The 15,373-nt window shown below is 32.9% G+C and overlaps 1 protein-coding gene across 1 annotated transcript; it reads right to left on the bottom strand.

Moving 5' to 3' along the window:
• Positions 1–1,226: 1,226 nt before the first annotated feature.
• On the bottom strand, positions 1,227–3,395 carry LOC143223531 (cuticle protein 10.9-like). The gene is made up of 3 exons (XM_076451612.1): positions 3,284–3,395; positions 2,367–2,450; positions 1,227–1,808 (listed from the first exon to the last, which is right to left on the bottom strand). Exons 1-3 carry the CDS (start codon positions 3,290–3,292, stop codon positions 1,455–1,457), a joined length of 447 nt encoding a protein of 148 aa, XP_076307727.1. The 5' UTR covers positions 3,293–3,395; the 3' UTR covers positions 1,227–1,454.
• Positions 3,396–15,373: the final 11,978 nt, after the last annotated feature.

The following is a 15,373-nucleotide window of genomic DNA, read 5'->3' as shown; positions in this document are numbered from 1 at the left end:
TTACGTGACATTTTTGAGAGGCTTAAGAAGTTTGTTAAATAGTATCCTTTGTAAAACCAACATTGTTTACTCAGAGGTCATGTAGTATGCCATGGTTAAGTTTCCACAATTCAAGCCAAGGTTGACTGTAATTTAATTATCCAACTCCTACCAAAGAGAAAATTTTAATGATATTGTTGGGAATGATTGGTTATTACAGGAAGTTTTTTTTTTTCTTAAATGCTAACATCACTTTTCCATTCACGTAGCTATTGAACAAAATCCAAATGTTCAAATGGTCTGAAACATGTCAATACGGTATTGAAAAGGTCGAATATTATTGTGCACTAACCCTGTGTTGATCGCACCACTATGATAACCCTTTCACATTAGCTGTTGATGTCAGTTATTGTGATGTTGGTGCTATTTCACTACAATCAGATGACAAAAGTATCGAGCACTCTCCTTGCAATTTTTCTAAACAAATTAATTGTCACCAAAAAATGATTCCACTGTAGAAAAAAAGAAACATTGGTTTTAGTGTTAGTTTTAAAACATTTCAATGTGTATCTGTATCACAACAACCTATAGAAATTTACAATGACCATAATCCGTTGACGTTTCAGAACCAAATGAAGAGCAAAAACGAAAGACTATTAAAGTTGAATTTATCATTAAATTATCTCTACATTACAGCACAGTCAAGAATGAAAAAATAACAACATTTTTACGTAACTATCCAATCGCAATTGTGTTTAATTTATCCTATTTTTCTCTATTAACATTCTATACACCATTTGAATGCCGAATTATATATGAATGATGCAAATGACATCCCTACTATCTTGTTTGTATTGTTATTGAAGGATTTATATCAGCCATCAGTGAAGTTACTTCCTTTTGGAAAATTTTTTCTTTATTTATAAATATAACACTTAGGCCTATTAAATAGGACGTGTGTGATATTTTATGAGGAAATGTATAAAACATTCTTGCTACATTTTTTAAGACAGCTTAAAAAATAAAACACACATTAAAGCAATCGTGCGCGCAAATAATTATTATTTCCATAGTTATGAGGAATGTTTGAAGGCTGAATATAGCAGTTATGTCATTCGTACGAAAAGCGAACATGAAATTTGAAAAGAAACAAAGGCGAGGTCTTCATCCCAAAAACAGTTTCTCAGCTTTTGTTTTTATTTTCAAAATATTTTCATTTGTAAGCTTGTTTACACAATATCAAAAGGTTGTGAGAGAAAACCAATATAAATATTTTATTCAACAACAGCAAAATAAATACAAACAAATGCACATTATTTTGATCATTTCAATTTCAGACGTTTAAGCTGAGAACTAAGCGACTGTTTCTTGATGATTGTGCGACCTTAAGCTGCTTTAGCCAATGTAACCTTCACCTTTTCTCCCATGACACGCCGATTACTGAAACTGCTCGGAGAAGTTCGATTCCCGTATCCTTAGTGTAATTTGACGGCTTTTACAACTGGGTGAGCATAAGGAGCGTAGAGGTGTGCAGCAGGAACCACGTGCTTGACAACAGGAGCATGTTTGTAGACGACAGGGGCAGGATTGGCAGAGACGATAACGTCAGCAGGGTTTTGATTATCAGTTCCAGGCTCGTTAGTGTCAACTTCGGCACGGAAACCAGCGCCATCAGCAACGTATCTCACTTGACGCCAGATACCATTAGCGTCAGCATAACCATAGCTTCCAGTGACAGCACCGCTACCATCTCCGGTCTCCTGGCGGCTCAGTTGAGTACCAAACTCATCAGCGGTTTGGAAGCCGAAATTATAGGGCTCAGGAGCAGCCTGGAATAAAATGATCGTTAGTAATAAGAATTATTAACAGATGTCGCTAGTTGAGATTACAGATTTCTTTAACGTTAGAGAACAACAACTGAAAGTTTGTTTTAATTTCCTCATTTTATACAAAATATTATCAATCTACGTTTACGGTTTTCAGGTTAAATTTTTACTTTATCACAAAAGAAATATTTGTTTACTTACTTAGGCAATTGCTACATAAGCACATTATGAATGTATGGTTTTTTTAATCGTTTCAATAGAAAGCACAAGATAAATAGGGTCAGACTGAAAGTACATTTCCTGACAGAACATTTCTGTGAAGTACCATATAAAAGTAGACAAAATAATAACGACATTGTAAAAACTTTAATGTAAAATCAACTTCTTTGTGATAAATGGGGACAGTTCGTTCTTAGTGATGTTACTAAAGACCTATCACGGATATCACGTTTTTCATACAGTGTGTGAAACATGAATCTATGCTATGACTCCTTTAACTTTAATTACTGATACGCAATAATAAAGATATGAATACATTTATATAAGGAGTATAATACTTACGTAATAAGGATCGGGGTGGTATCCATACGGAGCAGAAATGTAGCCACCGAATGCTCCAGCTACGACAGTAAGGAAAACAACAGCCTAGCAGAAAGGGTTAAGGAAATATATTTTATCTTTATATATATATAAAACACATATTTAGAAAAGTAAGTTGAGAAACTTAATTTATACACGTATTTAACAAACAAAGACACGTCAAGTCAATTTTAATAAACGTCTTTACTTTCTGCTGATCAAATGAAAAGAATGTCTGTTTTAGTACTGCTGGAAGAAAGAAATCCAATTCTTTCTGACATTTTCCGACCTTTGGATATCTTTCAAAACAGTCGTGTGTCTTGAGCAAACATAAACGGACAGATAAACACTCACAACCTCAATATTGAGGTGTCATATGATTCAGCATAATTGCAACATAAAATAGAGTGCACTCAATAATGCCATGTTTTACAGGAGGGTATCCTCCAGTGTATTTTTTTTAACAAGAAACCTTATCCAAACACCAAGACATTCTGATCCCAGAGTCTGACGTTAACGATGTATTTTACTTTCTTTTGACTATCCTAGCCTGATTCCAACTTGCAAATAATTTTACTTATATATATATAACAAATTTGGACTCTTCTTGGCATTAAGAATTTTACCTTTAATTAAAATGCAATGTTACCGAATAAGCATAAATTGCCAGAATGTAATGTTGTTCAGTAACTAGATAGAAATATTATTATATTATTGATAATAAGGCTTAATATTACAGCAATTGAAATTTACTGTTGATCATCTTCGTTGTAATAATTAAGGATGTATATTTAAAACAATATTTCCCGATAAATATTGAAATCACAAAATAATTATCTATCCACTTCCCTGAAGACTATATTTACTCTCGTATCACCTCAAGATGTAATTAAACTCACCTTGAACATCGTGAAAGGTGAATTTGAATGTAGACCTTGAGTTTAACTCTAAAATGCTGCACTTGCTTCGAAAGCTCACTGTCTCTGTCTTTCGCTTCCTCTTGTATATATACTACAAAAAGAGGGCGCAAGCTAGATTTTTTCCTTCTTGAAATCCAATAACTTAGGTGAAAGTATGTGAAAGAACAATATGTTCAAACTAGAGTGTAACGTGACATGATTGTTGGCACGTGACCTAAAATGTTAAATTTTTCTTGATTTTGCTGTTCCTTCTTTTTTTATACTGTCAAAGGACACGCCCTTTATAAAGTGAACCACATACCTACGTTTGACATTGGGTAAATTGATTACTTATTATCATCGTATCATCGTTTAATATTTCGTTTTAAATCTGGTATATCTATAGAGAGAATATTAACTTCGAATATATATATATATATATAATACTCACAAGTTAAATTATTAAAAATTAAACACCTTGTAACTTATGGGAAAATAGAGTACGGCCGAAATAAATATATTTTACACCACTCCCTGCCTTCTGGCGACAAAAACATGATATTAAAATGCGACCTATATCATCTGTTGATAGATGTTTATCCGATTTTATTATCTTTTACTTTTGTTGACGTTTGTTGTTTTTTTTTGTGAGAGTTCTTACACGTTTTTGACAAGAAATGATAATTATTTGAAAGAACGTTTTATACAAAATAAGGGTTAGAAGATTTTTAAAGAAACTACAATAAAATAATCAAATCTGTTGTAAAATTATAAATATTAATTCATGTTTCACGTGACAGTAGGCAGCGGTGATATAAATGTATTTTTGAGTCTAACAGGGACTACTGTATTTTGTATATGATGTATATTTTAAATACACTGAAAACGAGGAGAACTATTTTTTCCATTGTAACTTTATCGATAATGACTCGGAACTATAGGTTGAAATGTTGCAATTATTCAAACCAAAACGTGCCCATTGTAAATATTGCTGTTATTGTAAGTTTAAATTCATTATGCAGTTTGGCCCGGCATGGCCAAGCGTGTTAAGGCGTGCGACTCCAACTCTGAGGGTCGCGGGTTCCCATCCCCGTCGCGCCAAACATGCTCGCCCTTTCAGCCGTGGGGCGTTATAATGTGACGGTCAATCCTACTATTCGTTGGTAAAAGAGTAGCCCAATAGTTGGCAGTGGGTGGTGATGACTAGTTGCCTTCCCTCTAGTCTTACACCGCTAAATTAGGGACGGCTAGCGCAGATAACCCTCGAGCAACTTTGCACGAAATTCAATAAACCAAAACCAAACAATTATGCAGTTCAATGTTTCCTCACTAAACATCGACAAAGAGACTAATTAAACAAATAATAAGGAAACACTATTTCAAATCTGTATTACAATATGTGGGTTATCGTTACCCAGTATAAATGAATTATAATTTTAGTTCAATTTAATTTTTAAAGCTTTTATGCATCAGACGAACGGCGTTCAGCCCAAAACGTTGTGCTAATAATAAATATGTTTTTAAGTAGTTAAACTGTAAAACCATATCATTCGTGTGATTGAAATTCTGATTTTTTTTAGCACAAATCAAATGGTGGAATACCTATATAGCAATTTATTTTAATGGTGAAAACCTATATACGTGAAATGGAAAACATTATAACTTGTTCTTTCGCTTTTACAGAAAAATATCTATCTAGTTCAAAGATAAAACATATGATGCAATTATGCATAACTTAATGGGCTAAACAGAGGCTATACCCTATGCACATGTTTAATCTAGAATTACTAAAAATGACTCATATTTACCTATATTGATATAGTTACAGTGACATATATTCATACATTATTTCTAGTCTCACTTACTTATTTTAAATCAGATTTCTTTGCACCTTAATTTATCTATGTAGCAGCTGAGATAATCTAATATGTTTTATCTTAAAATGGCAGTTTTCAAGTTATGAATAACATAAATGTTGTTTAGCATCAAGGTGGTTGACAAAAGTGTTTATAAAACTTGATGGAGCTTAAAATGGATGAAGAAATTTAGTCTTAAGAAAAGAAAAAGGAAGTTTACTCAAAAAACAACAACAACAGCGGTGGAGCATGTGAGATGCAGTTTATCAATAACACCGAATTATCAAGCCCGGCATGGCCAGGTGGTTAAGGCACTCGACTCGTAATCCGAGGGTCGCGGGTTCGAATTCCCATCACACCAAACATGCTCCCCCTTTCAACCGTGGTGGTGTTATTAGGTGACGGTCAATCCCACTATTTGTTGGTAATAGAGTATCCCAAGAGTTGGCGGTGGGTGGTGATGACTAGCTGCCTTCCCTCTAGTCTTATACTGCTAAATTAGGAACGGTTAGCGCAGGTAGCCCTCGTGTAGCATTGCGCGAAATTCAAAAACAAACCAAACTAAAACCGAATTATCATGTTAATAGAAGACTCGATTACATAGGATGTAAATTATGAATGTCAATTAAATTAGCTTTTAACAGAGCGATCCCGTCCCTCAGTGACAAAACAGTAAATTTTGCGGATTTATAACACTAAAAATCTAGTTTCGATATCCGTGTTATGTCGAACAGCTTTGTATTTAACTATAAATAAAGAAACAAAACTTGACAGAGCGACAGAGCACATAGTTTGTAAATGAAGTAAAATTGTTTGTTAACAGAACATAGAGTGTGTATGAATATAAATAAATGTTAAGGAGTCTTAGAAGATCGTATGATATACGGGTTACTGATTGGATGATCTCATAAGTGCGGTGGTGTAATCAAATCATTGTTAGTTTGCAAGGCGTGACTGATACAACTTTATAGAGATCTTAATAAATGGATGAGTCTCTGTACGATATGTATATGCATACACACACACACATATATATTTACCGGTTCTTAAAAAAAGACTGGTCATCATAGTCAATCAACATGATCATTGAGAGGAAATACACCTTTCATGCGATACACTTTGGCTGTTAACCTTTGATGACCATCCAAGTTAAAAGATGAGCGTATAAACATAATTTCCTTCGACGTGGTTAGTATTTGAATTTCTCTGATATTACGTCGAAAAAGACATTGCAAAAAACTCTTACGTATCTCCTACGAACTGACGTTAGTATGTGAATTTGTATCTCAGATGTTATGTTCTGCCTTGTTTTGTTAATATTTTACACTGACATCTAACTGAATGTTTCTTTACCCACTATCGGTTGGGCCTGTGCTATATATAATTTTCGTCTTGTGGTGATATTTACTTTTGTGATTCAGTGACATATTCTAATTGAGCGTTTTTGTTGTTGCAGTTATTCCACTGCGATTTAAGATTATGCTGTACAGCTATTTACTAGCATAATCCGATTAGTTTTAGATTGACATTTTGTATAACTCTTGTTTAGTTGCACGTCGTGTCGTCATACAATAATATACTCCCTTGTAATCAAGAAGTATTTTCTGTTCTGTGTATCGAGTTATGTGTTCTGTTGGTAACAAGTGAAAAGTAATTGTAGGAAAATCATGGTATTTTCTAATAGTTCACCATAACACACAGCAATCTTGCGCTCATACATGTTTTTGTGCATATAAACCCAGTCACTATGATGAATTATTTGGGTCAGTATTCCATGTTGAAAATGTTATTGTTTTCTGTACTAATTAGGTTTACGCTTATAGAAAATGTTTAAAAACAATGTTCCAGAATAATGTTCTTATATATAAAAATATATTTTGTTGTTTAATAAAAAAACAAAGGTATAGGTGTTAGTATACTTTTTACACCTTCACCTGTTTAGTTTATTGATTTCAGATATGGTGGAACATATTTGAATGTGAGTGGGCACCAACAATTGGGGTCACCTTGTTTGCTATAATAACAGCGACCTTTGAATTCAAAACTGAAACATAAACATTCTATGATAGTTATGCACAATTATCTGTTCTCCATTCAGAGGGGTACTTTGTTAGCGGGTTAAAATTGAGGAGCTTGTCTCCTAGTGTCACCCCTCCTGGTTCCGTCGCCTATCAGTTGTCATAAGAAGAGAACTAAAAGAAACCCCACATAATAATAATGCACTTTTTATTTGTTGTCTTAGATCAGTTCGTCAGTTTTTCTAACATTTAATGAATAGACATCAAAAGTGTAATATTATATATATATACATCTGCCATTTATAGGTATACCAGTTAATACTTAATAACACTTTGGAGATTAATGCACTTCTTGAAAGTGTCGTATGAGGTGATATAATTGTGAGTTACGTCTAAAACTTCTATGACATATATATAAATTTGGTCAAGAACAAAAGTTTTAATAATAATTTGAAGTTACTAACTTTTACTCAGTTTCATTAAACACGTGTTTTTGTACATCAAGCAAAAACAAAACAAAACAATAGATATGACATTCTCAAACACTACTAACGTCATTAAGTCTTCAAATAAATAAAACGGGTTTGATCCTCACCCTAAACTTTCAATCAGGCCCGGCATGGCCAGGTGGTTACAGTGTTTGACTAGTAATCCGAGGGTCGCGGGTTTGAATCCCCGTCACATCAAACATGCTCGCCTTTTCAGCCGTGGAGACGTTATAATGTGCCGGTCAATCCAACTATTCGTTAGTAAAAGAGTAGCCCAAGAGCTGTCGGTGGGTGGTGATGTCTAGCTGCTTTCCCTCTAGTCTTACACTGCTAAATTAAAAACGGCTATTGTAGATAACTCTTGTGTAGCTTTGCGCGAAATTCAGAAAATAAACAAATAATCCTTCTATCCTATTATAGGGGAGTCAACATATCAACGGTTTTCTAGGTGTTACTTGTGAAATAAACCGAAATAACAACTCAATCTGGTAGGGTACAGTCATAAGTAAGCTAAGATGTCTGTCAAAGCTGTTATGGTTGAATTTGATAATTTTCTATTGCTTTCTACAGCACCCACGTTTAAAATGGTACTTGACTTGTTAATATTCATAGTTTTGATCTTGGTAAAAGTACATCTGATTATACGTGGAGAATGAAGATAATGGTTGTCACAATACCTTGAAATTACAGTGAGAATCAGGTATATGATCATTAACAGCCGAATCAAGCGTGGACAGTAAAAACTGTGATAAAGTAAAAAGCAGAAAAATTGACATTATAATGCTTAAAATGTTTCTTCTCTTCAAAGATGGAGCTTAAAGGTTGTTCTCTGTCACGCTCTGAGATAAAAAAAGGTGTGAATTACTTCCTTCATGGGAGTAATAGTTGGAGTAATAGTTCTGCCAGTACAGATACGAAAATAAAGGATTAATTGACACCATTATGATATAACAAGAATCATATTCCCTTCAGAGTGCTCAAATCATGTGGTTCCTCTACACAGGTTCAAATCACGTCATTCCTCTACACTGGTTCAAATCATGTCATTCCTCGACACAGGTTCAAATCATGTGGTTTCTCTACACAGGTTCAAATCACGTGGTTCCTCTACACAGGTTCAAATCATGTCATTCCTCGACACAGGTTCAAATCATGTCATTCCTCGACACAGGTGTAATTTTAAGTTTTCTGGCTTGTTAATATTACAAGTTTTTCAGGTGGTATCAGAGCTGTTATTCTTAAATTCCTGATAGAAAAAGAAAACCCATTAAAATACCAATTGCCATGTTTGTAGAAATGAATTATTAAACAGATAAAATACACTTGCACTCAATGTGTAATTGTGCTGTTTCCATCACAAGTATATGAGAGAATCAAATTATAATTACAAATGTTTATCTAAAACAAAACCACTACAAACAGTTAATAAATTAACATGTCTTCTGGTGTATAATGCACCATCAGGATCTGAGGAATGTCACAATCCTTAGACAAGATGATGTTATTGGTGTGAATATGAAATTGGCAATGAATGTCATATTATGTTATATTTTTTTCACGTAGCACATGTTAAAAGCTCTATAAATATCGAATAAATATTTGAAACATTAGGTAAGGCTAAATGTTCCGGTACAATTTACTTTTCTACAAATAGATTCAACTTCTTGCTTAAGAAAATTTCTTTTGTTCACAAACAAAATTTATTTAAGTAACCAATATGGGTCCGATACAGAATACATTTAACACATTTAACAAGATTATGCTGTTGAACCACATATCTCTAATAAGCAAATTTATCCTGAAATATTTTGTACATCGGTTAATCTCATATTGTATGAAAGGAATACTTTTTCTTATATTATCTGTAATGTTTCAACCTCAGTGAATAAAATTGTATCAATAACGTACATAAATCATTAGTATTAACTCACTTTTTCGAAGAACAGAGTTACTACTTACGTCCTTATAGTTTCATATAGTGTTGATATTATATTAGTATAAAAGTTCTAAGTCTAACTATTAGAAGCACATGTTACAGCATTTACATTATAAACTAGTCATTCTATTGATATCACCATTCACAAGTCTTATTGTCAACAGTAAGAGATGCAGATCCCAGATTACCTATAGAAACATAAAATGTAAAAATTCTGTATTACAAGTTCTAGAAAGTAGAAACTAGATTAACTTCGGTACATTATATGTATTTAACTTTATCCAAACTAAAAGCAAATCGAGATACATTGAACTAAGCTATAAGTTTAAACACCTTGAACTATATATATAGAGCTTAGTAAACTACATATTACTTGGTAGATACATATATACAGTGTTTAAGACAGTTATTTGATTTTTTAAAAAAACGACAAAGAAAATAAATATTGCACATATCCTTCTTGCATACACTCATTATAAAATTTCTTTCTTTAGTTGCTGTGGCTGTTAATGCATAGAATCCAGCGGGTAAAACTGTAGCAACAAAACACGTTTATCACAATTTATAACAATACGGATAAACATTAATAAATAATTCCAATAACAGCTTAAACGCAGAATTGGCAAGCACTATTCAGCAGTTAGATACACAAACTTCTTAGTATGTTTTATTACAAGTTATAGTTTTTACAGAAAGTAAAATTTGAATTTAAAACACGACGTTTCGATTGCTTGTGTGTTTAAAACACGACGTTTCGATTGCTTGTGTGTTTAAAACACGACGTTTCGATTGCTTGTGTGATCATTCTCAAGTACACAAGTTTTAGCGGCAAAAAACGAATTAGTATTTAAATAAACGTTCAAACAGTGTAACAATTTATTTAAGTTCAAGAACTGGTAGTTGTTGTTTATGCATGCACATATAAATCCGAGTGAATTGAGAGAATACGTAGTTATAGTTAAACAGAAAAACAAAATGAATAAATATACAAACTATGGAAGATATTATTCAAAATATAAACTGAGGAATATGTGGGGAAATAATGACCAAAGATATATAGAGATGAACCTGGATATTTGTTGATTCTGGGATTGTTTAATATTAATGATAAAACTTTTATGATTTTTTTTTCTGTTAATTGCAGGTTCATGTTCTAATTTGTTTGTTTTGGAAAACAAAGCTACACGAGGCCTATATGCGCTAGCCGTCCCTAATTTAGCAATCTATGACTACCACCCACCACCAACTTTGGGCTATTCTTTTACCAACGAATAGTAGGATTGACCGTCACATTATAACGCCCCCTCGAACGCCTTAACCTACCTGGCCATGCCGGGCCTCATGTTTTAGTATTGTGACATTCTGTTCAGTTAAACTGTTATTTTGAGTCATATTATCATGGACTTGAGATATTTTGTTGTTGTTTTGGTAATGTTTTTTAACCCGATCTTCAAATTATGTTCTATTTTACCTGTGTAAAAGGATAGAGAATTGCTAAATTTTATTTCGTAAATGTTTTCTGGTGAGGTTGGTTTTATTACATAAATCTCTTAACATGTATTTAATTTTTGTTTCATGGGTGAAAGCAAGTCTAGGCGTTGTAATAAAGTTACTTTTGTGTGGTAATCGTTTTGAAATTTCTAATAGATGTATGCAGTGGCACTGAATAGGTTTCAAAATTTTCTAGAGTGTTTGAGGTTGTTTGTTAAACGCTGCCTGTCTATAAAGTTTTTCTTAATTTGTTAATAGTTTCTATTACTACTTTAGTAGATAACTGGTGAGCGTTACAGTAAAACACTGAATTAAGTGAGCAACTTCTTTTACGACGTTTCCTGCTAGATTTAGGAGGCTTTTTGATTACGTGACAAAAAACAGGTTTACGTAATTTCAGCAGTTTTTCTTTTTTTTACAGGATATAACTTAATAATAATGTTAAAAGAACACCAAAAAAAGCAAACAGTTTTTCTGAAAAGAATTTGACACTTTTAGGACATGAGCCTGACACTAACACAAGAAAATTTAGTGAAGCCTTGTTACTAAAATCAACTCGTGTTCCAAGGGTCGCGGGTTCGAATCCCTGTCACACCAAGCATGCTCGCCCTTTCAGCAGTGACGATCAATCCCACTATTTGTTGGTAAAAGAGTAGCCCAAGAGTTGGCGGTGGGTGGTGATGACTAGCTGCCTTCCCTCTAGTCTTACACTGCTAAATTAGGGACGGCTAGCGCAGATAGCTCTCGTGTAACTTTGCGCGCAATTCAAAACAAACCCAACCAAATTTAATTTAAAATTCCTGAAATGTTCTTAAAAAGTGATTAAATTAATATTTTACTAAGTTTCTTTCCTTTTATTAGTAACTTCATTTACATTATCGGTTTAAATAACTTACAGTGTTTCTCTTGAACAGGTTTCTTAGATAATTTCAAAGGAATATATCTGAAAAAAAGAAAAATCGAGTTAGTAAAAGCTATAGTGTGAGGCGATTTTGTACAAAATATTTACATTCTAGTCAAACAAGGACATATTTTACGATTAAATGTTATTAAAAAGATCAGTTCTATCTATTTATTAACTACGTACATAAGTTATTAACTATATACAATATAACATAGATTTTGAGTGTTGTAGACACTGGATAATGACCTTCAGGTATCTCTAGCTGGACAATAAATCCATAAACGAACAACTTTGATTAACCCATGATATATTTGTCTTTTTTCCCTTTTAAATGTAATCGATAATAAAGCGTAGGTCTTGTTTTCCATATGTTGCCAGGAACATATAGTTTTTTGTTTTTTTACCATATAATAGCAAAGATAATGCAGGTATCTTCTCAATGGTTTTCAGCATCGTAAGATAAACAGAAACACGGTTCGGCGGCCATATTAGCTTGTATTATTTTGACGAGTATAAAAACCAGCACGTGATTTTGACAAGGTATGGTGAAGGTGCTTAAAACGTTAAATGCCCGTCCGTATGCCTTCAAATCACTTTGTCATGTTACATTATTTTAGACATTTCGTTACTTTAAGTTAACCTTGCGGAATCTGTACGATAACAGAACATTGAATCCGATAATTACCAGGTATATTACATTATTGTCCAAAAATTATAAGCTTATTAATATCATATCAGTTGTGGGAAATGTTTTGGAAAATCTGCTAAAAGATGCTTTGCAAAGTCATTTAACAAAGTTTAAAATTTTATTGGATAGTTAGCATGGTTTCAATAAGGGAAAATATTTATTTAGAAATCCTTTGACGTCCTTTGAAATAGTTACTGCTTGTATAGATTAAGATAAAAGTGCAGATTTGATATATCTAGATGTTCAGAAAATCTTTGAACAGGTGTCACTTAAAAGGCTTGTAGAAAAAAAAAAAAAAACCTCTATAGGTGTGGGGGAAAAGTTAGCAAATTAAATAGACGAGTGACTGGATGGAAGAAAGCAGATTGTTTTTATAAATGGAGTTCTGTCAAACTAGATTAATGTCACAAGTGGTGTACCTCGAGCTCGATTTTAGGATCATTGTATTTTTTGATTTAGATGAATGGCATATATAAATGAACGGTCAGTAAATTACCTAAATTTGCTGATGATATCAAGGTCTTGGGCGTTGCTGACTGTGAAAAAGATGTTTCTGCTTTACAAAAGGATTTGGATCATTTAGTGAGTTGGAAAAATAAATGGTATATAGTTTTTAGTTATAATAAATGCAAAATAATGTACGTGAGTTATAATAATTTGAAGTACATGTGTAATGTAATGTGAAAAGGGATTTTGGTATAATGATTGACCACACTTTTAAGTCACCCACTCAGTGTATTGTTGCTTGTGATAGGGTAAAAGGGATTTTAGGTCTTACATATATACAGTTATAATATAGGTTTAAAAAGCTTTTATTTTTGTCCATAGGGCTGTAGTGATTAAATTTATTTTCCTTTTAAGAGACACAAATGCATTATTAAGCCTTACTTTTGAAAGGATTTGGGACTGTTAAGTTATATTTGTGTATGGATCTCTATATTTAAACGCCTAATGACTTATGTAATATGGCCTAGCATGGCCAAGTGGTTAGGGTGTTTGAGGATCGTGGGTTCAAATCCTCGTCACTCCAAAGTTGCTCCCCCTTTCAGTCAGTAGGATGTGATAATTATTCGGTCAATCCTACTATTCGTTGGTAAAAGAGTAGTCCGAGAGTTAGCGGTGGGTGGTGATGACTGACTGTCTTCTCTTTAGTTTTACATTACTAAATTATGGTCAACTTACGCTAGTAGCCCCCGTGGAGCTTTGAGTGATATTAAAAACAAACACATTTTACCTTTACTCTCAACGATCTACTATATTATATTTGATTTATACACAGAAAACGAATATCTTCGTCTCTTGTGGAAGTTTAAAAAGTATTGCAATCAATTTTAGGTTTACAGTAATTTTTTTATCATGAAGACCCTTCTAAAGTCAATGTTACAAATAGAATCAAGCATACTTTGAAACTGATATGAGAACTGTTGATTTGCTAATAATTCAAGTATATCTCAACACAAATTACGTCATTTCAATGAATATGATAAAGTACTAGCTATTGAATGAATTGTGTTTTATATCTCATTTCTACATTTTTTTTTCAGTAAATATATCTTTACAGTTTTAACTATATAAAATCCTTCGATAGAAAAGCCGTAAGTTTATGATTTAAACTTTGAAGTCTGAGGTTCGATTCCTCATGGTGGACATAAAGTTATAGCATATATTGATTTTCAAATCTATTTCTATATAAAATTATTTTTACAAGTTACCGATTGTAATTTATTTAAATTAATGAGTCTCAGAGATATTATGAGATCAAGAGCACTTCAGAATTCTTACTCAGTCCTAACCAACACTTTATAATTGTAACTGAATATTATATAGTTTTTACAATGTAACTAAATTTTCATGTTAGAACTCTGTTTGTTTTGAATGCTGCGCAAAACTACAAGAGGACCAACCATCACCATCTATCGCCATCTCTTGGGTTACACTTTTGTCAACGAATCATGGAATTGACACATTATAAAGCCCTCACAACTGAAGGGGCGACACTTTTATTTGAACAAGAATTCGAACCCGCGATCCTCAGAATGCGAGTGAAGCGCCCATACCAGCAAGCATTGTGTCAAAGTACAATACGCTAGAGGGGTATAAAGACCCCATACTTTATTTCTAGCTATTTCTTTCAATACCTCCTGAGAAAAATTATTCCTGAAAGGAGTAAACAAACATAAATAAAGGTATAACAGATGAAGTATACGTATTTTTTACTTTTGTGAATGGGAGAGCAAAATGACATTAAAATCTAATAATGTAATTTTTCATTAAATTTCCACGAAACATTTTTATGCGATTGCGCATAACTCTTAAACCACTCGTCAACACTAAAATAAATCTATTTCATAAAATTGGCACTGTAAAAGTCTCTTATCTTGCTACGTTCGTTTATTTCTTAAACGTATCAACGTTCTTAGTCTTCTCCTTCTGAGATATTTAAGATCTATCGTCAAGATTAATGAATGTACAAGTAACAGAATGATCAGGAGTAAAATGAGTGCAATGAAACTGTTTCTACATGAACAATTTGCGCACTTTATATATCATAACATGTATCATCTTTCGTTATTAAACAAATGTTTTTTACCATGCTGTAAATTTATTTGCCTCGAATTGAGTTCCTAACCGACCAGAGACATATCTATCTTGCATATTTTAAAACATGATAAAATCCCTATCTTCAACAACTTACCTTCATCAACCCCA

The sequence above is a fragment of the Tachypleus tridentatus genome, chromosome 8 (genome assembly GCF_004210375.1).
Source record: "Tachypleus tridentatus isolate NWPU-2018 chromosome 8, ASM421037v1, whole genome shotgun sequence".
Classification (NCBI taxonomy): domain Eukaryota; kingdom Metazoa; phylum Arthropoda; class Merostomata; order Xiphosura; family Limulidae; genus Tachypleus; species Tachypleus tridentatus.
Note: the sequence above shows the minus strand (reverse complement) of the source record. Positions and strands in the feature narration are given on the sequence as shown.

Excerpts from the sequence above, each read along its gene's own strand:
- LOC143223531 (XM_076451612.1), bottom strand. Across the intron at positions 1,809-2,366 it reads ACCACCCCGATCCTTATTAC|GCTGCTCCTGAGCCCTATAA; the intron begins GTAAGTATTATA and ends ATTTTATTCCAG.